The sequence below is a fragment of the Gracilinanus agilis genome, chromosome 6 (assembly GCF_016433145.1).
Source record: "Gracilinanus agilis isolate LMUSP501 chromosome 6, AgileGrace, whole genome shotgun sequence".
Lineage (NCBI taxonomy): Eukaryota > Metazoa > Chordata > Mammalia > Didelphimorphia > Didelphidae > Gracilinanus > Gracilinanus agilis.
Genome location: NC_058135.1, coordinates 220,704,579 through 220,731,301, shown reverse-complemented (window position 1 = coordinate 220,731,301; position 26,723 = coordinate 220,704,579). Strand labels below are relative to the sequence as shown.

The 26,723-nt window shown below is 33.3% G+C and overlaps 1 protein-coding gene across 1 annotated transcript in view; it reads left to right on the top strand.

Annotated features, from left to right (window-relative positions):
• Positions 1 to 3,875: 3,875 nt before the first annotated feature.
• FAM193A (family with sequence similarity 193 member A) overlaps positions 3,876 to 26,723 on the top strand; it is a 76,208-nt gene continuing 53,360 nt past the window's right edge. The window contains exons 1-4 of the mRNA XM_044681445.1: positions 3,876 to 4,110; positions 17,864 to 17,988; positions 21,907 to 22,054; positions 25,134 to 25,211. Of these exons, the coding sequence (XP_044537380.1) occupies positions 3,946 to 4,110; positions 17,864 to 17,988; positions 21,907 to 22,054; positions 25,134 to 25,211 (516 nt within the window). The 5' untranslated portion in view covers positions 3,876 to 3,945. The remainder of the gene's footprint in view (positions 4,111 to 17,863; positions 17,989 to 21,906; positions 22,055 to 25,133; positions 25,212 to 26,723) is intronic.

Sequence of the window (26,723 nt, the reverse complement as noted above, 5' to 3'; positions counted from 1 at the left end):
AAAATAATAAAAGAATGTTTTAAAATAAAAAATATATAGCTTAGAATCAGTGAAAGGTTTTTCACCCAAAAATGAGATCTATTTCCTGTTAAACTTTTCCATGAACTCCTGTGAGTGCAAATGGGTTTTACAAAATAGGAGATTTATAATGCAATTCAAATAAAGTATCAAAATTACAATAATACATTTAAAGACAATAGCAAATAAACCCACATGAGTTTTTTGTATAACCACTTGCTGTGATGTTTAAAAAATGTATACTTGTCACAAATTCAACAGGTTTAGCAAATCATTTAACCTTGGCTGAGATATTTTTAACAAAATCTATTACTGCCTCCATCCAAAAGTGGGGCAGAGCCTAAAAAAAAAAAAACAAAACTTTTGGGTCTAAAATATCACCAAGAATTCTAGATCCTTCTGATGAGAAAATAAATTAAAATAAAGAGTTAAAATATCAAGCATATAGGAGCTCTTTTGGCTTTCTGCTTTTATATATAAAGAGTCTGGGTAGGAAACTTCTATTTGTTTTCTCTACCTTTTAAGACAACATTCTTTATTTTATACACACACACACACACACACACACACACACCTATCATCCATTTAGAAGTTGCTATAAAATCCTAAAGTCAATTTTTAAGACCTCTTATTAAAATTACAATTTAAATTTTTAAATCATTATATTCTTCAAAGTTGTATACAATTGTCTAAATAGGATAAAAACTTTTAAGGCAACATATGATCTCAATAGGTGAGATGACAGATTCAGTATACATAAGACTAATGGGCTTTTACAACTTAAAAATATTTGTGTTAGATGTTCATGGTTTTTTTACAATGATATGTTGTTCTGTAAAACCATATGTAAATGGTACAGATAAAGAATCATATTACAGAATTAGATCAATATAGATAAACTTAAATTTAAAATCTTAAAGAAATCAGGAAATACAATAAGAAGCAAATGACAAATTACAAGCAGTGTAATTAAAAAAATACCTTTCGACCAATCAGAATAAACTCGTTCACTATTAAAGAGTTACAAGAAAATCAGGAACAGAATTTATCTAGCAGCCAAAAACTTAGCTTAAAATGATCCAGTGTAACAGAAAGATATTGATCAGATAAAATATATGAATTTAAAACAGCAAAATTAAATCATAAAGCAAGCAAAATACAATACAATACAGAGACTTTAAAAAAACAACAACAATGGAGTCTGAAGAGGTTTAAAATCTACCTCCACTCTTTTAAAAGTTCCTGTTTGGTAAAAGACTAGAAGTCCATGTGCCATATCAGTCCCTCCCCCACAGGCAGAGCATGGAAGCCGACTGGGGTAAGGACTGGAACCCACGTGGAAGGCTTGTGGTGGGGAGGGTAGACAGAGTAGAAGCTCTCCTCCTTAAAAGTCATTGTCTAAGAGGAAACACACTCAGAGCAGCTAAGTAAGGGCCGTTCCCAATGAAAAAGAAGTAGGGTTATACTTTCCAAGTATCTGGAGCTCCAGGAAAGGCTGTAGTCCTCAAGTAGAAGCATTAGCAGGAATAACTGAAACTCAGGCATCCAAGAAGATGGGGAATTGGAATTGGGAATGGCAGGGAACAGGTAGGATCTAGGATCAGTGCTTGGGCAGGAAGATTGTGAAGGTCAGAAACGATTCCTCCCCTCATTGGGGTTGGGTTCAGCCAGCTGGCTGGAGCGGCATCCGAGGCAGTCAGGAAGATAATGATCGGGAGACTGGAATAAGCTGCTGTAAAAATGACTTTCGCCTTTCCCGGAAAAGTAGCTGGATGCAGAAAGATAACTTTTTCCCCTTTCAAAAAGACACTCAAAAAGAACTGAGCAAAGCGGCCAAAAATAAAAGCACAAAAATGGCAAGAGCAGGTCCACAGCTACGGAGAGGATTTGGAATGCTCTTAGAGTTCTGTCTGTGGAGAGAGGGTGAAAAATCATAGCAGAAGTAGCATGGCTTGTTAGGCTATCTGAAAAGGTGAGGATCTGTTTTCCAAACTTCAAGTGGTTGCCAAAAATGTAAGAAATAAAATGGCTATAAAAGGATAGATTTAAAAATATTATGGTTTTAAAACATTTGTTGGTAGCCACTAGAAAAATGAAGCCACGTGCCATATTAAGAGTCAGTTTAAAAGACCTGCCATTACCTCTGTCACTATGCTGCTTCAGCTGGAAAGAGAGTGAGCAAGCCCAGCCACTCATTTTTAACTTCTGGTCCACGTCATTACATAACTGCCTACGTCATTTATGTAAGCCAGGAATCGTGGGAAATGTAGTTTGAAAGAGAAATTAGTTCAAGAACCCCCAAATTTCCAATACCACAATATGTGATAGATTGAAACAGAGAGATCATATAGTTTTTCTTTCATCTTGTCTCCAATTACCAAACCATCTCCATATATGAGAATTTACATCCTTCAAATTTTTGATCCATTTTCTCTAGCCTTTCTATTGGGGAGGGGGGCAGAAGGAGCTAGAGAATATAATTTTCATCACGGTTTTCATCAGAAGTGATGGTTAAGAGACATTTTAAAATCTAATTAGAATGTATTAATTTGATTTGATAGCAACATTTTTATTCTTGGGTACATTGTAGCAGAGATGTTTGCTATTATTTGGATTAAATAGCCTCCAAATGACCTCTTTTCCAATTCAGACTCTTATGATTTATCTTCTTTATCTTATATTCAATTTCCCTGTGACTTTCTAACCCTTGCATTCCCCACTTCCCTGTGTGTTTTCTCTGCCATTCAAATATAAACTCCATGAGGGCAGAGGTTAGCTTTGCTTTTCTCTTTATCTCCAATGTATGTAGTACATAGTATATTGTGGTTTTTCATTCATTCTTCTTTCTTTTTTATAATGTAGCATTTTCACAGAACAGTTAAATCCTTTCTTGAGTAGAAGTGATTTTATGAATTTCAAAGAGGCGAAAACAGACTAAATGTAAAACAAAACTTCTAATCTTTTAAACTTCTTCAAAAAGAGAATGGATTGCCTCAGAAATTATTAGGTTTTTGCTTGCCTGAGGTCTTTGCTTAGTTTGTTCCTTAGTAGATAGAACCCTTGGCATATTATCAGGAAGACTTGAGTTTAAATCTGGCTTCAATTATTGGCCTTATGACCCTGGATCATTCATTTAATCTCTGTTTGCCTTAGTTTCATCCTTTATAAAATGGGGATATTGATAGCATCTACTTCTTAGGGTTGTTGTGGCAATCAAATGAGATAATTTTGTAAGAGCACTTAGCATAGTGTCTTATAGTAGATGTTATATATTCTTATTCCCTTCTATCTCCAATCCCTGCCCTCACTCAAAAGCCAAATGACCCTTCATAGACTATATTATATCTTGCCTATAAGTGTGTCCTAGTTATTCAACACATGAAAAATTAGATTATGTATAATCCAGGTTTGTTATTAATAATTTTAATACTTAAAGTCTGTAAAATTGTCTGTTTTAAAGTTGATAAGTCTCTTAGATGAGAATATACTTTACCTTTACCATCTTGTAGGTATAGATAAACATCAGAATGTGGCAAACAATATATTGAATGAGAATTGATGGGCCTATAATGTGGCTATGAACACCTATAGACCATATCCTTATCTGTAAAAAAGGGACAGTAATATCTTATGCTAGTACCTTTCTCATGGATTTATTGTGAGGAAAACATTTTGTAAGAGCTGTATAAATGTGAGTTATTATTGTGATGACATTATTATTTTTAATTTTAAAAATACACACCTTAAAGGTAAATATGCTACTACTTAAATAGTTGGGGAAAATGGTAGATGATAGTATTGGTTGTCACCTGAGGTAATTAGTTAATCACACTTTTTTGATATGTATATATACTTAGGCTTTGTGAAAGAGACCCCTATCAACTATACCAACGATTAGAACAACAAGCAAGAGAATATGTGCTGGAAATGAAGGTTCGACTGCTCAGACATTTATCTCTGGGATCTAAAGTTAAATCAACATCAACAATACAAGGCCCACCCCAAGCACATCAATTCATCTCACTTCTCCTTGAGGAATATAGTGCACTCTGTCAGGCAGCACGCACAATCAGCTCCTTCCTTGTTACTCTGGTAAGACTGAAAAAATTGTTTAGTTATTTCTTTTTTTAAAACTTTGGAAGCTTTTCATGTTTTTTTTTTTTTTTATCCAGCAGCATTTCCTTACTACTTTCAAACTTGACAGGAAGAACATCTAGTTTATGTGCACATTTATGCACAAAACTGGTCTAGCTCTTCCTTAAACCAATTTCTTTAAAATAGGTAAGAATGCATATTGATTTTGGATTCTGCTTTGAGTCCTCATCCCCAATCCTGTTTTTTTCTTTGAATTTTAGTGTTCCTTCTTAAATTTGCTTGTTACAAAAGATCAGGGTTGAGTGTTCAGGTAATATTTTGATGAAAGAGAAGTTTTGGTTGCCCAGATAGTCTCAAGGTGCATGGATAAAGCATGATGAGTATGTAAAGTGAGAACAAAATTTATTTTAAATGGGTCAACAGATGTATTGGTTGCTACTTAATAGGAAGATATAGACTTTTCTCTGACTACAGGTTTCTATAAATTGAAAATCTTAATAAAATAGAGAAATGGCACATTTCTGTATATGAAATTTAGTCAAAGTAAGTATTTCTTTGTTAAAAGATCCATATTTTAGTCAGTTTGAAGTTTTAACAGCAGTCCTTCAGTCATACCTAGGAATTTGCTAGGCTAGAATAGGGAATTGACCTGGATAGCTGTCTCTTAGTAACACCCTTGTACCTATAATGTTTATACCTTTAGCTACCCTATACTTGGTCTTCCTTCTTCATTTTCCTGTTTTTCACACCAAATACTTCTACTTCTACCCCAGTTTTTCCCTAATCAAAATTGACAGAAGAAATCTAAATGCTCATTTGCTGAGAGAGAGAGAGAGAGAGAGAGAGAGAGAGAGAGAGAGAGAGAGAGAGCACTCTTTATCTACATACATTATGCTTTTAAGATTGCCTCAAAAGTTTCATGACATTGGTTGGAAAATTGTTCCAAGTCAGAAGTCACCAACTTTAAGTCTCAGTTTTGCTACTTACTACCTTCATGAAGTAGTTATTATTCAAGTTACTTAGTATCTTTGGGGCCTAAGTTTCCTACCTATAAAGTAAAAGGGTTGGACTAGATGATCTGTAAGGCCCTTCTCAACGTAATATGCACTTCTAGCCCAATCTGACCAAGTCTAAATTTCACATATAACCTGAGAAGATCTTGAGTCCCTACTTAACCATCTTTGTTCCGCGATGGTGATAAAGCTGTCAGGTACAGGACGCTAGACTGATTCCAGGGTTGGAGATAAATCACCATTATATTTAACCTCATCTTTATCATTATTTTTCCCTTGCCCCTACCTCAAACTACCACATTTGAATATACTTCCTGCTATTAATAGGGGAAACATGTTAATTAACAAGGTGAATTTCAACATATTTTCAAAGTGTTTTATTTCAGAAATATGAAAAAAAAAATTGGCAGTTTTAATATACAATTTATGTAGTTCTACTAAATTCACCTTATTTATTGGCTTTTTTACCTTTATGAGCAGGTGCAACTATGAATTAAAGTTTGATAACTACTTATTTTGAAGTATTTTATATTTAGTGACTAATTAATTTCCTCCACTTCTTTTAAAAAAAAAAACAAAACAACAAAGCCCTTATTCTCCAAACTGATGCTAAGGCAGAAAAAAATTGGGGAAATAAGTAGTTTGCCTAGGGTCACATATCTAGGAAGAATCTGAGGCCAGATTTGAACCTAGGATGTCCATCTGCCCTCAAGTTCTTTAAATACAAGAATTTTTTATAGTTGGTTGTCAGAGGGTTTAAAAGAAAGAAAAAAACTTGAATAATTGCCTAAAATAATCATTTCACAAAAATGAGTTATTTTTTTTGAGTATGTCTATGCTAGGTGTCATACCACTGAGAGATAAAGTAGATATTCTATAGAATCCCTAATCTTAAGAATCTTCTGGACTTAGGATGTAATCATGTTAATGAGGCATGTTGATGAACATGAGGAGAAAAGTATTTTTATTTTTTATTATTTGGAATTCAAACATTTTTATCCCCAGAATAGTAAACCCATGAATAGCAAAAACATTTTCATTATTCTTTCTGACATAGGTACAATTTTGCTACTCTGGCCATCACACCAATTTAATGTGTGCCCTGGGACAAGTCACTTAGCTTCTCTGGTTCCTTCCTCACCTTTAAGAGGAGCTATTTAAAGAACTCTTAAGAATCATGATTCTGTCAGTTGAGTAGACTATAAATGATTGCCATTTATAAATTATACATATGTGACTAAATAGTTCTCTTTGTCTTTCTATCCAGTATTTCTCTATCTCAGTGAATAGGCCATAATAAAACTTGTGTTATGATAACATTTGTTCTAGTGAAGCAGATAACTTCTACCTACCTGTCCTAGCCCTCCAACTCATCATTCCTCAAACCAAAACCCTTTCTTGACCTAACTTTTTGTTAGTGGTACCACTATGCATCCAGTTATACATTTGAAACCTTAAAGTTGTCTTTGATTTCTCCCTTTTCCCCTACTTCTCATGAAAAATCACTTTTATTTCAGCCTCAGAAATATTTCATGCATCTCTGTTTATTTCTTCTGTTGTCATCTCAATCTAGACTCTTATTGCTAGATGGATAGACCATTGCTATAACCTTTTTATAGGTCTTTTCTATTCCAGTCTGTATCTTTCCCTAGTCTGTACTTCTTACCACTACCAGAATAATCTTTTTCATGTCCTTTTTTTGTTGAAAAAACTTTTTGTTGAGCCCTTCCTTATTTATTCCTAGAAAAGGTGTAAGTCTTGCATGGTGTCTGAATCTCTTTTCAATTTGACACCACTTGGGTTTTATGTCCAGATATCTTTACATCCAATATTTTCCCTCCACATACTCTCTTCTGCAACTATATTGGACTTTTAGCCAGTTCTCAAAGAAACCCTACCCAAAACTAATGGAATTATTTTAAAATCCAACTCAAAGAAAGGTTACTTCTTTCAAGTGAATGTAATAACATAAACTAGGTAAAGAGGTTGTGAATTCTTAATTTATTGTAGAGTTTATTGTAAGAGGTAAGTCAAAGCAATAGAACTGGGCAGAGATTGAGTATTTGACAGTTCTTCCTTCTTGCCATGTAGTAGCAATTTTCTTCATTTCCTTTCATTCTCTTTACCCTCAAATATCCTAAACACCTAAACTTTCAAACTACTTATGTGAATCAGCAACATAGCATTTCCTTTCATTCTCTTTACCCTCAAATATCCTAAACACCTAAACTTTCAAACTACTTATGTGAATCAGCAACATAGACAAAGGGTTTGAGGAAGATAAGGTTGGAGCTAGGGAAAATACTACACCTACATTTTTTTTCCTTAATGAGTTCAAAGTACTTCTCTTCATTTGTTAATTCACTTTATAGAGACTCAACTTTTAACTTCCTGAACACACTTGGGAATTTATTTCTAACTGTACAGTTTTTAAATCAAACCTCACAATGTGGATACTTGTCATTTTTTATTCCATCTGATTGGATTTTGTTCTGGGTATTGAATTTCTTCTGTTAAAAGTTAACTTGAAAATATCTAAATTATCTTTGATACATTCTGATATTGTCATTATTTTGAGGAAGTTACTTTAGATAATTTTTGAAGTCTTTCTAGCTCTAGATCTGATAATATAAATATCCTACCTTAAAAATTAAGGTTTTTCTTCATTAGAAAATAAAGAAATTCATCTTTCTCTTCATCAGGGGTGTTTATTTTTGTATCATTGAACCCCATTGCCATTCAGATAAGCACCTTCACAGAATTGTTTTTAAATTAATAAAATAAAATGCATAGTATTATAAAGGAAACTAATTATATTGAAATATAGTTAACAAAAAAAAATTTTTTAAGGGAAAAGTTCTCAGGTTCCAGTTTAAGAACCTGTGCTTTCTCTACTTCTTTAACTCTTCCTAATTTCTCCTTTGCATTCGTGAGCTTCACTGCTTGTCTCTTAGCATAGAAAACACAACTGCATATAGAGGCAGGCAGGAGATATAACGACAGGCAGTCAGTGCTCCAAGGAGTTGTGGATAACAGAGTTGGAAAAGTAACTGGGAGCTGGGTTGTGGAGTGCGTTAAATGCCTTGCCAAAGAGATCTTTTATTGGATTATACCATAGAATGGTATAATTGGACTTACATATTATAAGGATAGATTAGAGAGATGGGGCACCAATTGGAGACTGTTAGATTAGTCTAGATACAGTATTGAGAACTGCACTCACTCTGGATCAGAGGGCCTTTGTTGAGATGCTACCTCTCTTACTAAGTCATTTATTCTACCTGGAAGTTTCATTATCTTGACAATGTCATTAGACTAGTTAACTCTAAAGTCCTTCCTGGAGCTAGATCTATGGGCCTGAGATAGAGATGGTAAGTGGGAGTTACATGGAGTTGATTGGATGCAAGCAGTGTTTTCAAGGTGAAATCAAGAAGATTGACAACTTTTTGCTTACGAGAGCTAAGAAAGGGGAAAGTCAAATACGGCTCCAATATTTGAAGCCTAAGTACTGGGAAGATGTTGATGCCATTAATTATGATAATATAGAAGTTGAAAGAAACAACTAATATTTAAGATGAAATTCAATTGTGGAGAAAATAAGATGAATTCAATTGTGGACATTTGAATTTAGAGACTGGCAGAAAATCCAGGTAAAGGTGTTTGGCAAGCAATTGGAACTACAAGAATATAATGTAGAGGAAAAATCTGTGAGTGGGGTGTTTATAAATAAATAACTCCCCACCCTGTAAAAGGTCTGCTTGAAAGAGAATGTAGAAAAGAGAGAATAGAGAACAGAGGCTTGGGGTATACCTACATTTTCCAGATGTGAGGAAAAAAATAAATCAGGAAAAGTGACTGAGTACAGTGGTTAGAGAAACAAATGACCAAACCACATGATACATAAGAAAATGTTGCTATATTTAGAGTCAAAGAACTTGGATTTGAATCTCAATTCTGTCACTATCTCCTGTGTGACATTAAGCAAATCAGTTCTCACCTCTGGGGCTCAGAGTCCTCATCTCTGAAATGAGTCAGTTAGATTAGATAGCTAAAGTTTGCAAAATACTTTTTATATGTTGTCTCACTTTACTTTTACAATCCCATAAAGTTGGTGTTATTACTATAGTAGCTTATAATGGAAAGAGAGAGTATTGTACTTGGACTTCAGAAGATCTGGGTGCTCTTATGTCTAATGGATCCACAATAATTAATTTCCTGTTGTAAAATATATCATGTTTATTTCAGTAGAAATTTGATGTGGTTTTTTTTCCAGTTAACACATTTATTAATGCACTTAATATGGTCAACATAACCTTAAAACTTTTAGTTGCTTGTGAGAGTTTGTGTTAAGGAAAATTATTTCAGACAGGAATATTTGATTTCATTCCAGCACCAATATTTTAGAATATGATGGCTTCAAAAGAAGTAAACTTAAATTACATAGAAAAAAATGTTTGCTAAAGCCAGTAAACACTATTACATTCATGTATTGTTTTCCTCAGTTTCTTCATACATGATCTCATTTGAACTTTTGATTGTAGGAAATAAAGTTTGGAGGAAGGATTTATTTAAGCTTCTTAAGAGAAACAACTTTTCCCAAGCATTGAAAAAATTCTTTAAAAGTATCCATTTATATTTATAATTGATATACTAATTATATTCTCCTATATTGTTGAAGAAGATAACTTTAAAGCCCTTATAATGTAAATATTTGGTTAGTTTAGTGCCAGTTAGTGTTTCTTCTTGAGAGTAATTAAGGTATATTTTTAAAAATCCGTTCTTGAATTGGCTGCTTACTTCTTAATCTAAAATGATATTTAACCCTGGTGTGTCTGTATTGATTTGTCAAGTGATTAGACTTTAGTCTTGGTGGGTTGTTTCCTTTTTTTAAATAGATTACAAATGTAAATTGTACAAAAATGATTGCAAAATAAAATGCTCTAGGCTAAATTTAGGTTCAAATTATTTTCGTGCCTGTATTCTTTCCACAAATATTTTAATAAGCACTTATTTTGTGGAACCCACACTGGAGTAAGTGCTACAGTTACAAAGATAAATATGGCAGAGATTTGTTGTCTGAAACTTACAATCTAATGAAACAAAAGAATTTATATATAAATAGTTGGTAAATAGGAAAATGAGAAGTTTGAAGACCAAGTGCTAAAAGACATTGGAGTAAGAGATCATCTCATAGGGCAGGCTTGTTGGGGAAGTCAGCACTCAATAAAAGAATGAATAACATTTATTAAGCATTTACTGTATGCTAAGCATTGGGGATACAAATAGAAAAGTGGTAATAGTTCCTACTCTTAAGGAATTCATATTCTAATGGAAGAACCAATACATACAATTTTCAATTGTAAATTGAAAAGTTTAATGGTCCTTAGGATACAGTGGCAAAAACAGATGATAAATTTGTCTTCTTTAATGTCATTTCTACCAATATAATCATATCCTTTTCTTATGTAAAACTAATTGACAGTGCCAAAGACTTTTGTAGTGAGGTTAGGACTTAAGAAAAGGGAGGAAGTTTGGAAGAAGCCCATATTCTTGGACTGAGCAACCTCATGTACAAAATGGTTAACAGAATGGAACCGAGAGAAATCCAAATATTACAAGTAAATGAGCTGACTCTTTATCCTCTCATTAGAATAATCTGGGTGGAAAAAAAGGGTAAAGACATGAGAGTAATTACTATCAGAGTTGGCAGTTAGGAAGAGAAAGGATGTGAAAAAGACTAGACAGACAAAATTGTTAAGATAAGACTATATGGAAGGTGAGAGAGAGAAGGAAGAGTCAAAAGTGATCATCTCAAATTTGGAAGAAATGTTAGCTCTATCTATATGTAATTCACCCTATACCTATTAAAGAATTCCTTCTACAGTACAGCCAACATGTACTTATTCTGCCTATGTTTGACTCACCAGTGCAAGGGAACCTTCCAATTCCAGAGAAAATCCATTAAGTCTTAATTACCTCTTTGTAACTTCTGCCTCTTGCTAATAGACCTACTCAAAAAAACAAGCAGAACAAGTTTAATCTGTCTTTTATTTGACAACCCATCAGATATTGGAGACAGCTATCATGTCCCTTTTAAGTTTTCTTTTCTCACCCTTAAACATCTTCATTTTTTTTTTTAGTGATCCTTATATGGAATGGTCCTAAATCCATTCACTGCCCTGGTTATCCTTTAGTTTATTCTAGTGACTGGGTTGTTAGCACCCTATTTCAAGTGAAATAAAGTTAGAGGAGTTTTGAAAAAGAAGAGAATTAGTTCAGTTTTGGACATAGAGAGTTTGACATCATTTAGAAGCCTTAAAATAATATTCTTAAAGAACAATCTGATCTTGTTAGATCTTTAGTGACTCCTTATTCCCTCTAGGATAAAATAGAAATTCTTTTTTGCATTTAAAGTCATTCACAACCTGATCCCAATCTAACTTTGTTTATATTACTCTCCTCATACTCCATGTTCCTTCTTTCTATTTCCCATCTCCTTTTTATTGGCTGTCCTTTATATCTGGAAAATCTTCTCCTAATTTTCACTCTTTAAGATCCCTTATCTCCTTCAGTTCTCAATGGTTCAAGAACCACCTTCTATATGAAGCCTTTCCTAATTTCCCAGGTATTATAGCCCTCTCTGCCCATATTACTATTTCTTTATTCTGTATATACTTATTTATGTACTTGTTGTCTTACCTGAGATCATATAAGCTTCTGTTTGATTTTTGTCAAGCACAGTGTCTGACATATAGTAAATACTTAGTAATCGATTCTTTCTCTGACCCTTTAATCTGACCTTCAAGGCCTTGTATAATTTTGACTCTATATTATCTTTCTCCAAAATCCATTTGCCCTATAGCCATATTCACTTACTAGAACTTCTCTATACATGGCCATAAATTTCCCTGCCTTTTCTTGTATCATTCTGCCTACTTTTATTGCTATTCCTCCTCTTTTTTTTCCTATCAAAATCCTGCCTTTCCTTCAGGGACCCCTTCAGATGGCAGCTCTACCATAAAGCCTTCCCTGATAACCTGTAGCCAGCCATAACTTCTTTCATTCCTTGTATTGTTTCCTCTGACACCATACATTCTACCTTGTATTATCTTCCTTAGCTCCTTTCTCTCTACTAAATTACAAGTCCCTTAAGGTTATAGATCATGTCTTTTTACTTTACTGTTATTCTTGCAGTACCTAGCACAGGGTTTTCCACATGATAAGTACTCAAATATTTGAATGAGTGCAGTATAGATATTATTTTTTCTCTAATAAACATGCCTGACCACTTATGTGGCAATCATCTTTTTCACTGTATTTTTTTCCTGATAACTTTTAATTGGAAAAGATTTCATTAGTCATATCACCTGACCCATAACTCTTCCATAGATACATATTGACCTTCTTTGTGAGACATTCTTTTTGGTGCTGTAGGCAATATATTTAAAATCCGAAAGGGACCAAGAGGTCATCTTGTTCAACCCTCTTATAGAGCTTTACTTATGTGATTTCCCTATGGTTACTGAATTAGTAATTAGCAGAGACAGAATTTGAAGCCATATCTTCTTAGTTTACTAAATCGTGCATTTTCCCTATGGAATCATTGCCTCCTAAGTCAAGGTCTCTGAACTAAAGTTCTTTATGATCTTGTAAAATTAAACTACTCTAACCAGAAATATTGAAAGAAATTATAATTTAAATGAAAAAGCCATAAATTTTTTTTAAACCCTTACCTTCCATCTTGGAGTCAATACTGTGTATTGGCTCCGAGGCAGAAGAATGGTAAGGGCTAGGCAATGGGGGTCAAGTGACTTGCCCAAGGTCACACAGCTGAGAAGTGTCTGAGGTCAGATTTGAACCTAGGACCTCCCGTCTTTAGGCCTGGCTCTCAATCCACTGAGCTACCCAGCTGCCCCTGAAAAGGCCATAAATTGAACCCCTAGTACAGTATTGAGTGTATGGTTAGGGAATTGATATATAAATACTTGTTGAGTTTAAAATATTAGCATTTTCTAACTTGGGTTTCCTCGCATTTCTTTTCAACCCTGAATGTTGTGATTTTATATGGTCACAGAATCAGCTCTACCATTGTTAACATTTTTTCATAATTAACTTTAGGTGGTAATAAAAACTCACATATTCTCAGGTCTTTGTAATTGTGTAGGTACAATGATATTGATAGTAATTTCTAACTAAAGGTAAAATAAAGTAATTAAAACCTGATTTTAAGTTATTTTCTTTCTTAAACATGTTGTATGCATCTGTGCAGTTTCACTATGACTATTTTCTGTTAAGAAATGACCAATCAGGTTTTATCCTAGATTTCTCTTTCCTTTCAATCCAAAATGCTTGAAGGAAATTGTTCTATTCTTAATTATAGGTAAATGATGTTGGCTATTACCAGAAGTTTTGAGATTAACCCAATCCTGTGAAACTTTTATCCTCCATGGTAAATCAGTAGAATTATTTCTCAGTCTAGTGATAAATCTCCATTACAGTTTTTCTCTTAGTTATTCTTTTTTTTTCTCCCTTTTTATCAAAAGGTGATACACTCATGAAATAACCTGTGGTGTTGATCTGTGAGAACTCTGACATTCCAAGAATCTGTTTTTGTGTATGAAATTAGATTTTATTCTCTTAGACTGATGGGTTGAAATAGTCATTAAAATCCAGAGGCATTCTGTTGGCCAATTTTCTTCTCAGTTTTTGTAACAGTTAATTGGTAGAAGTATGGAGAGATTGTTGGACTTCTTATTGGTTTTTCTTGCCACAACTGAGGCAAGGGAAAGTGGTGTCACATAGAGCTTGTTGTTAGCTTACATCGGTTGAGTAAATAGAATGGACCCTTCTAAGGGATAGACTTTTGAAAGAGTATATCATCTTGTAACTTTTATAAATTTCAGTGTCAGGTTTCTTGTTCAGAGCATAGTTTATAACTTTAGGGGGGAAAAGTCTTAGACCTCCAACCATTTTTTCTTGGTGAAGTTGTGACTGATTTTCCTTCCTTTCAAAGGAGTCCAGCTATTTGGAGAGGTTCAAGAACAAGCATTAAGACTTTTTGCCCCTGTGCAGGTGAAGAGACACCAAACCAAGATCAGCATGGAGAGACTATGGTCAGTATAGAAAGCTCCTGTTAAAAAACTTAGCCCAAAACAAACATACACCTAGTCTTTCCTCTAGGCAGTGCAGAAACTGAATTCCTTTGATATATAGCTTCAAGAGATTGCTATCTAAAGTTAGGCCTCCTCAGCTCTTTAGAGACAGACCATTTTAAGAAACTAATAAAGATTAATTTAGACCATGTTGCCATAGTAAATTGATAGCAGTTTATTTTTAAGGGGTTTTTTGATCATGTAGTCTAATACATTTAAATAGACTGCAAATAATATGATAATGAGTCAATACTTTTAGTTAGATACGTTAAGTAAAATATAGCAGAGATCTACTACTTATATGTTTGTGTTTCCTAACAGACCATTTACCTAGTCAAGGGCTTGAATAATAAATATATGCTCTTAGTAGCATTTCATTTTGTCTTTTCTTTAAGAGTAGCCAAAGTAATGGAGCTTAGATTATACAGTTTTAAGATTATTTATCTTTGTATTCTTTAACTTTTGTTCATTCATCAAAACAATGGTAGCTTTAAAAAATGAAGTTCTCAGTTTTATATTATTCTATTTCTTATTTAAACTTCTGTTACTTTCAAGGGAACAGTTTGCATTGTTTGATTTAAATGTTAATATGGACCAAGAAGACATGGAATTTTTACCTTAGCTGATGAAATTAATATGAGTAATTTATGTAAATATCGATCATTAGATATTGTAGCAGGATGACCATAGTTCTAGAAGCTGGTTTCTTTAGTTTAACTAGAAAAGGAATTGAAACTGCAACATTCTTGATTCATCTTTCTCTTGGCATCAACAGTGCTATCTGCAATTTAATCATTTACATAGATGTGTCAGTATGGATGTTGTTCCATCTGTTGAACTTAGCACCTTAGAACTTAACACCTTCATATATAATGGCAGCCTACCAAGATACCTAAGTCTAACCTTGCTTGATGGTCAATCTACATGGACTTTCCTTCTACCCATGAAATTTGGAAGGAATACCCTTTTATGTCATAAGATTTCCAACATTATCTACGAAAAAAAAAGTTCAAAAATTATTTTGGCAGCATCCGAATCATCTCATTGTTTTCCTTTTATTAGCAGCACAATTTACTAGACATCTTAGCATTGTTTCTTTTACTGTCTTGTTAGTAGTTGTCTTCAAATCATTGTATAACTTCAATCTCTGGTATTCTACAATGGACATGAATTTTGCATGGTGCTATATATATATAGGCAATATGAATTGTATCATTTTTCAATGGCCTTACAAAGCTGCTTCTCTGCTAGTGATACTCCCTTTTTCCTGACTTTGGCAACACCTACTTAAAGGGACCAGGATAATTTCAGGTACTTAACTAAAATGTTGAAACTTTTCAAGAAAATGTTTTTGTGCTTCATGTAATAGTCTTCATTGCCAATCTCATAGAAAGCAGAAATGGTTGAGGTCACATTTGTTCTATTTATTTTACCCAATCATGCTACGACAGCAGGAAACCAGTTTTAAAGTTATGCTCTGATATACCTGAAATGTACCTCATACCTAAAAGGTGGTAATAATCAAGAAATCTAGAATTAACTTCACAAGACAGCAGGATTTTGGACTTTTATAAAACATTTCAACAAAGACTTTTGATATGTCTGCTTTTCCATGATGACAGTGGAATTGAATTAATTTCTTAGAGAGAGTGGGAAATAAAACACCTTAGTTTTCTAGGAAGTTACTTCATCATTGACTAGAGATCTGCTTTTGCTAGACCTGTATCTTGACTTCTAAGTTTTCTCTCTGAAGAAATGAAATGGATTTTACTTAAACTCCAAATTTAATCTGCCAAATTTTTAAATGTAACTTTAGTGAAGTGTTTTTCTATATGCTTCCTCTTGAAAAAAAGGTTTCTCATAATTGAAGTGTGTTCAAGATTGAACTTCTTATAGAAGACATTCATCGGGTTACAGATGGTTAAAATAAAGTGCTGGTAAAGTCAAGATTTCCATACCTGAAAAGATCTTGTGAAAGGAATATGTAAATAGTTTTAGGATATGCTTTACTGATAATGGATCAGTAAGATCAAATACATATGTGAAGGACAGCACTTTATTATAATTATAGCAATGTACAGCCATGTCTCATCTTCAGGACTGATTATCTTTTTTTATGGAAATATCTGGGTGTCTCTTTTCTCCCTTTTGCTGCCAGTCTTTTAGTCCATTTAAAACATTTTAAAAATGCCTTTGCCATTTAGTGAAAACAAACAGGTGGAAAAGCAGAATATAGGTGAAAGAACATGTGAAAATTATTGACAAATTAAGATTTTTCTGTGGACTTGTTTTTCACACCAACTAACTTATCCTTTATTACTGAAGTAACAAAAATGATAGCATGCTACTGGACTGAATTTTCCTTCAATCTACTATGTGTGTTTTGCAAGGGTGGGACTTGCTGACTTGCTGAAAACACCACATTTTGCTTCTGGACTAGTGTACTCTCTCATTCATATGTTTAGTCATACTTCTTGAAATATCATGGTAATGGCAAAGAAGCCCCAGAGTGTAGCCAGCCCACCAGCATTCCAGACATACTTGTTTCAACTCATCTGGTTAGATAGTAAAAATGTGAAAAGCTCTATTAGAGCAGGGAACCTAAACAAATTGCCAGTGGTGATCTATAGTTGAAGAAGTCTATGTAGAGACAACAATGGGCAGCATTGTCAGTTTCTAAAACTATTCATAGTTGAACAAGGAATAATATAAAGTGGACAGGCACAATTTGACAGGATCATATGTGCAACTCTTAATTCAGAAGCACAACTTCAGACAGACCAGCTATTTGCAAAAACAATATCCATATCTTTAGGAGGAACATTAGTATTAAAGGTTATATATCAATGATTTCTACTATTGAAACAATACTAACAGTTCTATGATCTTAAGAACAAGAGGCAGTGATGGATTAATTTTAATATTATTTGTGATGATGATATAAACTCAAAAGATCTTTTAAGTGATTAAATGAATGTAATTCATTAATCTAATTAAAGAAACAGAAGATCTTATCTTTTGAGGAAAGAGAATTTCATTGGATAAGGAGCTTTAGTCTTTCAGCTTAGTACAGTTACTAAAGAGATGGAACTATAAAGTAGCTCTAATATTTAAGCAAATAATTTCTTTTATGTTCTAGTGTTGTTAGTATTATACAATTTTAAACTATATTTGAATTGTAGGGCTTTTTTAAAAAAAGTACCATAAGAAATAATCTATTGATATTTTTGAGATGTTTTTAAAACCACAAAGAAATTTTAATGTTTTAAGAATGTTAGTTTTTTGTTTTGTTTTGTTTTGTTTTTGAAGAATGTTAGCTATTTCAGGGTGAATTGCCTAGCCCATTTTTAGATAGCTGGCAGTGAATTCTCACTCACACACACACACACACACACACACACACACACACACACACACACACACACACACACACACACACACACACACCCCTAGGTAAATTAACATAAAGTGGGTAAGCAGGTATTCCCATATTTTTGACATCTGGTTATTTTGATGTTTCTTCACCCATTTAGTATATTTTGTGTGTGCTTGTATGTGTTTTGTTTTGTTTTGTTTTTTAACTAGGAGAATGAGCATTTGAAAAAATTCCAGGTGACATGGGAACTGCACAATAAACACCTCTTTGAAAATTTGGTCTTTTCTGAACCACTTCTCCAGAACAGCTTGCCGACACTGCTTTCACAGCTCAGGTATTTGTTTAATATGCATAAGAAATTACTATGCAGTAACAATAGTACTCTTTTATTTGCCTTTCATTCAGTACAGTCAGAAGATCTCTTAGGGGGAAGGAATAAGGCTTATTTTAGTAAATTATTGTTAAATATTATTTGCCCCATTTCTAATTCAGTCGTTCTTAAAAAAAAACAAAAAACAAAAAACATTTTTATCCCTTTTTTACTGAAACCTCTTTAGGCCTAAAATCTCTTCCAGTAAAATGAGATTGAACTGGAAGATCTCTCTAAAGTCCCTTCAAACTCTTAAGTTCTAAGATATCTCTCTAGTCTTGCTTCCAACATTGCCAAATCTTACCTTTTAAGAGATTTCGCACCCTTCCCCCCCCCCCCCCCCCGCTTCCTCTCCCAGTGTCATCTATCTTCCCTAACTCCTTCCATTCATACAGAAACAAACATGTATTTATACATTCCTAAACAGTTTCTTCCTTTAAAAAAAAAGTTTCAAGGAAAATTAGTGGAAAAAAACAGTGAGGAAATAATACTTTGCTTTCTGTTTAGTCCTTTTTGACTTTGCATCATTCCTTTTATTCTAGCCCTTCTTCCCTTTTTCTTCTCTCTTCTATTCTTCTCCCAAAATAATTATCATGTTAGGTGAAGTGTTGAGATTTGGAACTGTGTGCCCTGGTTAGGAATTCCACAGAATATTACAGGGAATAATAAAATGAACCAGAAAGAATTGAAGTAATAAATGTTCTAAAATAACATTTTTGAATTTTTTCTGAATCTCAGCTTTTTTTTCCTTTATCTTACTTGATGTTTATGAAATTAATTAATAACAAAGTAAAGTATCATGAATTTTTCTTATTTTGGACTAAGTAAACTTCATCTTAACCTGGCCCACATTGAATTGATTTCCTGATTTAATCTCAGTGTTGAGGTTTTAATGTACAAAAATTTCCTTAACATTAATATGTTAAAAAACTTAACAGTAAATCACATGCAAATCTTAAAATATTGTTGAGTTCATGTTAGTTTCAATAGCTGTGATAGTGATGATATTAATAAAATTGTCCAGTATTCATTCATTTACTTTTCTGGTTCTTTTCTTTTTTAAGTATGCCAGTAAAATGGAATACTAATAATTTTTTTGCAGTACCAACATTGTAAACTTCTAATAATCTAAAGAGAAAAAATGTTCAATCTAATCAGTGTACTGTAAGAATTCCTGCTTTACATATATAATTTTGCATAGCAGTATACTGTTTATTTGCCAGAGTCTGTCTCAAATACATTGATGTTTTTCATCATTCCTTCTGTCAATACTTAATGCTGTTATTACTGAGAGAGAACACTTATTTTATTTTCGCCTTTGGACTTCAGCGAAACTTTGTCTTGCAAAATACCTTATACATAATTTTTGGGTGCTAGTTAACCCAGAATGAGACAAGGAAACATATCCTCCCCACCCCCAGCTTTGCTCCCAATGTAATCACATCTTTATTTTATAACTCAGAAAAGGAGACAAAATTTGTTATCTTGCAGGTAAAGGAAACCTGTATCAGTGAGTAAGGGCTGCAAAGATAGTGTTTTATTTGATGTTTTAGTTTTTTTCAGATTGTATCTGAGTCTAGAACTAAAGCTGTAGAAATTGGGTTCAGGATTTATCGTGAAAAGGAGGACTGTAGAAACTGAGAAAACAAAGATAACCATGATAGAAAGATTGTCCTGGTAAAAACCTCTATAATCCATAGATCGTGGCTAGAGAAGGTAGGGTATTTATATTTCTGAGTATTGTTATCAGCTTTTGAGTGACTATTTGGTACATATCACTATGCACCAAATTTGTACAACATTAAGAAGATATGGATTCTACACTGAAAGTAATTTTTCAGTCTTCAAGTCTTTTCATTTTGCAAATAAAAGCCACTTAGTTTAGACTTAGTCATATACGAATGACCTTAAATTTAAGATGAATATAGTTGGTGCTTTTACCAGCGCCCCTTCAGTATTTCTCTGTGCCTGCCTGTTCATTTCCCTTTTATCATTACACACTATTCACTTCTGCCTGTTGCCTACCTACAGTGAAATTCATACTCAGAAATTAGAGAATTGATTAATCTTTAGCAAATTCTAAGCTTTTTACACTACAGTGATGGTTCTCTCCAGTCTTTAGCTAGGTTTCAGCAGAATTGGAAAAGGTTCCATGCATTTGTTTTATTTTGGTGACTCTGTGCGTCCTTACAAGGTCACTTGGTATGAAAAGAGCTCTGAGTTTGAAACCAGAGGAGCTGGGTTTGAACTTGCTCTGTCAATTGTTAGTTTTATGATTTTATGACCTTGAACAAGACCCTAAACTTCTCTGTTCCTCAATTGCTTCACATGTAAACTAAGGTGAGCAGAGAATCTGGAAGGTCTGAATCTATTATCTTATGATATGATGGTACTCTCGAATTGTTGGCATACCTCATCCAGACTGACATGTGTCTTTTAAATCACAGTAAAAACTTAAGATGTCATTTCTGCTTGAAAATTCTCTATCATGATTTCAATTAGTCTCATCCTTTAGGTTTTCCATGCTTAGGTCTTTAAGTTATTTTACCATACCAAGAATTTTGCAAAATATGGTGAAGACACAGACTTTGTATTAGAAGAACTTATAATCTTAATAAGGATAATAATTGTCATTTCTATAATGGTATAAAGTTTGCAGAGTGCTATACATATGTTATCTCATTTGAGCTATAAAACAACCCCATTTTAAAGATGAGAAAGCTAGAACCAAAACTAAGTGATTTGCCTGTTGTGACAGCTAGCATTAGAGGCAGGACTTGAGCCCAGGTCTTCCTGATTTAGAAGTCTGGCACCCTCTTATTATGCTGCCTCTTGTATGCAGCTATTCAAAAGAGACAAGACATAAGATCCCAAATAAATTAGATAGAATTTATTTGAAATTATGTTTCATAGCATTAATCCTCACCCTTAGTTATAATAACTAAAATTTCTATAGCATTTTGAGGCTTATAAAATTTTTCTTGGTAACAGCCTCCAAGCCTTTAAAATGCTAGTTTATATATTATCCATGTTATACATTAGAAAACTGAAACTGAGAAAAGAAAATAAGAACCTTCCAGCCCCCCTTTTTCACCTCCAACAATGAATAGTACAGGTATCAAAGAGGAAAAAAAAAAAACCTCTGTATATTCCTTTAATTTAATTTAGGCATACAAAATTTACCTTCAGTATCATTTCCTTATCTAAGCAATTGATTGTTAAAATTGTTAGTATTTTGCTTTTTATTTTTCGTTGTTTTTCTTTTCCTCTTTCCCTCCCCCCCTTTCCATTCTTTTTATTTTAAATGGACACTATAAACTCATCTCCCTTTTAATATTGGAAGATGAAAAAAACTTTTCTGTGGCTTAAACTAAGTACATCCTAAATTAAGTTGATTTTTTTTTTTTTTTTACTTATAGCCCTTAATTGAATCAAAACTTCAAATGTGTTTCCTCAGCCCACATTCCCAGGTTGGGTCAATGGATCTTAATAGAAAAGACTCCTTCCTTTTAGTGGATAAAACAGAACTTTATTAGCATTCTGCAAGATTTTAGGAAATAATATGAATGCTCTATTTCTTCTGTACTATATTGTACTTTGATGTGTCATTATGGTATGAAGGAATCTCTAAGACTGGGATGATGGAATGTAAACCCCATTATCTTCTACTAATCTGAAAAGACTTCATGTGTTGCCTAACAACCAATCTGGTTAAGGTTGAAAAGGTTCATCTCAAGATTGGCCATGGCGGCAACTCTGAAAAACCTACACGTGTCCTTGAAATCTCTTTTTTGATTTGATTTTTTTTCTTTAAATAACTAAAGTTTTTGGTTACTTATATCCACTTTTTTTTTTCCTACCAAAAGATTGTTTGTCTTTCAGACTTGGAACAACATCACATGATTCCTGTAGTGAAGATATGTATAGTACCTTATTACAAAGGTATCAGCTCTTGGAAGAAGAGATGGGTCAAGTTGCTGAAGAATGGCTTGAATGCCAGAAAAGAATAGATGATTATGTAGATGAACAGGTGAGACTTTTATAATCATTTTTCTACTTAATAATATCTGTTGTGTACACATATGTTTTCATTGTGTATAATTATATATTAATGTGTAGTATGTATACATGAATAAATCAATCTATTTTTATAAATATACATCTAAAATAATGGCAGTCATTTCAGGGAAAATTCCAGAGTGATTTCATTTTGGAGTATAGAATTAAAGAAAATTGATGTTGAGTTAAGGCACTAAAAATGTCAAGAAAGACAGCCCACACTTACCATAGAAGCTTAATCTTTCCTAACTTACTACTTTGATTTTCTTTTGGGCACTTTTACTGCTACTAATGTACATATGATAATATCCAGGTTCCATCTCTTGTTAGGTTTTGTGTATGTTTTATGTATACATACATATATACATTTATTAGGTTTTATGTATACATACATACGTAATTTATATCAGTTTTGCAATCCAGATGGTAAGTAGTAGTACATGAGTACAGAGGCAACTAGGTGATTCATTGGATTGAGATCCAGGTCTGGAGACAGGAGGTAATGGGTTCAAATGTAGTCTCAGACACTTCCTAGCTGTGCGATGCTGGGCAAGTTACTTAACACCCTTTGTATGGCTTTAATCACTCTTCTGCCTTGGAACCAATATACAATATTGATTCTAAGATGGAAGGTAAGGGTTTTTTTATTTAGAAAAAAGATGTATCTGAGATCAGATTTGAACCCAGGACCTCCCATCTCCAAACCAAGCTCTCTCTTCATTGGATCACCTACCTTCCCCTTGTTCCTCCTTTCTTATGATTTCTTAATATCCCCTTAAATTCATAAACCAAGGAGGCAGCTGGGTAGCTCAGTGGATTAAAAGACAGGCCCAGAGATGGGAGGTCCTGCGTTCAAATCTGGCCTCAGATATTTCCTAGCTGTGTGACCCTGGGCAAGTCACTTAACCCCCATTGCCTAGCCCTTACTACTCTTCTGCCTTAGAACCAGTACCCAGTATTGATTCTAAGATGAGGGTAAGGGTTTAAAAATTCATAAACCATAATTTGTCTAACCCATTCCCTACTCTGATGTCCCCAAAAAGTAACTGCCATGAATGCCATGTGATGCCTTTCTTTGTGACTTAGTCCTTGTTGGGGACATATATCACAGTTTTCATTATGTCCCCACTATACTGCAGGTGGTGTTTAATAAATTTTCATTAAACATAATTGAATTGGACTGAAATGAAATGAATGATGGTACTGCCCCATTGTTGGAATCAAGAAGAGTACAGTTAACTCTGGGAAAGGAGTAAAAATAAAAATAAATCTTGCATGCAATACTCNTATATATATATATATATATATACAAACACATATCTACCTTCTTAACTCCGAAATTTAAGCAGCATCAGTATAGGGTGAAGAGATTAAAAGGAATTAAAGGAAATGAGGTGAATCACTTAGCCTGTTTATTCCCCATGTTTCTCTAGAGGTGATGTGAATTATCAAATGATGGGATAAATATGGCCTGTATAATCTGTATAAAGCCTATACCTATTACAAATCAAAAAGGAACAACTTGAACATTTGGAAAGGCACTAGAAAAAATAAGTATTTTAACCACTTTGCTAATATTTCTAGACTCCCTACTTCTACTAGCTTAGTCTCCACTACTTTGGGGCTTAAATATGAGTACCATTGACTTCGGTTTTGAACAATGATACATGGATAACCCAGTGGAACTGCTTGTCAGCTCTGGGAGAGGGGAGGGAAGAGGCAAGGGGGTGGGGGTGGGCGGAGAATCATGAATCATGTAACCATTGGAAAATATTCTAAATTTAAAAAAAAAAAGAGTAGAGTGGCATACACAGTTTTGGGAGTATTGTGCTCTGTAAGCCCTTTTCTTTTAGAACAGATATGGGGTTGGCAGAGTTCTGATGTAGATACTGGTATCCTGACAGATAGCTGGATAAATCCACAGAACTTAATGCCATCTCAATACAATGGGGTATGCCTTTTTATTCATTCTTCCATGTAAGTACTACTTTCATAGGTCACATGCCCCTCACAAAATTGTTAAAATAATTTACAAGTATATCATTTGTTTATAAAATGTATACAAATTTCTTTGTTTTGACATTTTAATCTGCTAACCAACTGTGTAATGATCACTCTCTCTATATTTAACTAGGTCAGTTCTCAGGCAAGAGGCTTTTAGCTTGTCATCAAGCATAGTGGGAGCTTTTCCAACTTGATGCCAGAAAATCAAACTTACTTTCATCCTGTGATGAGGAAAGAAAGGGAACTCCAGTGGAATCCGAGAATTTAGGTTCAAGTGTACTGCTATTTAGTATACATGTGGGCAAGTCACTTAATCTCACTGAGACTCATTTGTCTTCATTTCCAAAGTGAGGGTTGGATTTCATGACTGCTTTTCCCTTCCAATATGATTCTCTGATTTCTCTAATAGTGAGTACTTCAACCTTTGAGTGAAGAATTAGGGTTTCAGAGCAGGTTTTTGCCCTGATGATATATCATTTAAATAGTTAATTAGAATCACTAGGAATTTCAAGTGTCATACACTTTAAATTAACTTGGTAATTTAGCTGATTGTTATTTTTTTTTATTATGCCTAAAAGTTGCACCAAAGAATTAGCAACACATAGAGTATTTCTTAAATAAGATTTTTAATGTGTGGTGCTATGTGCTTTGGAACCAAAGACTCTTGAGTTGAAGTTCCATCTCTATTTTTACTACTTCTAAAAGTAGTAAAGTTTACTGAAACAAGTCTCTTAACCTCCCTGCACCCCCATTTCCTCATCTGTATGTTGGAAGACTAGATAAGATTGCTTCTGAAGTTTTTTTCAACTCTAGAAATAAAATTCAGTGTTTTTTTTTACATATACATGTATATTTTTCCATGTAAGAAAAATATTAATAAAGATTTTTAAATCATTTCAAGAAAATGTTGGATCAAAATGCTGAGTAGCATATTTTTATCATTATAGTTTTGATGTTCATAGATTGTATATCATTTCGAAGAACTAAGCAGCCTGGAAATGACTATATTAACATAAATAGTAATTTTCATGTGTTCTGTTACTTAGATGGCAATGAAAACCAAACAGCGCATGTTAAAAGAAGACTGGGAATTTTTTAAACAAAGACGGTTTATTGAAGAACAGGTAATAAATATCGTGTACCTAATGGAGAAGAAGTTTTGGTTGACAAAGTAATTTACTTATTAGTAAAGTACATGGCTATTTCTTACCAAGACATGGACATGACAAAAAGACTGCTTTTTATTGCATTTCTGGCAGGTTTTTTTACAGTATATAAATTTAGAACTTTTAAGGACATTGAAGATTATCTAGTCCAGCTTGTTCAATCTTATTCATGTGTTCCTAATTGAGGGGAAACTAGTGAAATAATTCTTGAAAATATGTTACAACTTAAATATTTAGTTTTTCCAAAGATCATTATTTGAATTTCTTATATATTTTGAATACTATACTGAAAGTTTCTCATAACATTATGTTTAGTCATCATGATTTGAGGCCAGCTTATAGTTGAGGTCTTTGTAATAGTTAAGTGATTAGGTGATTCTAAGATAGATTTATTTTATATTCATTGTCATTCAATAGTGAAGTTTTTAGTGAATTTACATTGCAGAATTCTCTGTCCTGTACTTAGCATTCATCCAGAGAATTATAACAAAAATTTTATTTATTGAGAAAATAATTTTAATTTTAATTAATAATAATTTGTATAATTTGTAATATTAATAATGAATTAAATTTATAATTGTCCTGTATTAAGAAGTAAAGAAACAAACTGGGAAAAATCAATTTATATTTAACATTCATGATCAATCTGACATCTATAATTTTTAAAAGATTGACATGAATATAACAGTTATTCTTCAGTAGATAAATGGTCAGATGTAGATAATTAATTCTTGGGGAGGGAAATCATAAATTTCCAACTACCACTTGAAAAAATGTTACACCACTGACAATCCAAGAAATTAAAATTAAAACAACTCTGAGGTTCCACTTAAAAGCCATCAAATAGAGGTAATAGGAAATAATTAGATGTTCATATGACTGGTTAAAAATAGGACATGTCATATTTTGGGGTGGAAGTTGTAAGTTGCTTAACTTTATCAGTCAGTAAATCATCAGGCATTTATTAAGCCTCTGCTATGTTCCATGCACAGACTAAGAGCTGGAAAATGCAAAAAACCATCCCTGTTCTTAAGGAGCTCGTAACATAAAGAAGAAGAATATATTCAAAGAACTATGTACAATTAAGACATACATATTACAAATTCAGAAATGGGGTACAGTCTCAGAGAGAAAGCATTAAGATGAACGAGGATTGGGAAAGATTTCTTGTAGAAATTAGGGTTTTACCTGAGATTTGTAAGATACCAGAAGGCACAGATGAGGAAGGAGAAAGTTGAAGGCATGAGAGACAGTCATTGTAATGCTCAGATTCAGGAGGATAAATATCTCATTAGGAATAGCAAGGAGGCCAATGTCATGAATCTCTGAGCATATTAAGGAGAATAAGATTTTAAAAGCCTAGAAAAGGGTAGAGGGACAGATTCTAAAAGGCTTTGGATGTTGGAAGATTATATATTTGGTCCTGAGAATGAGAGAGAGCTATGGCATTTATTGAATCTGGGATGACAT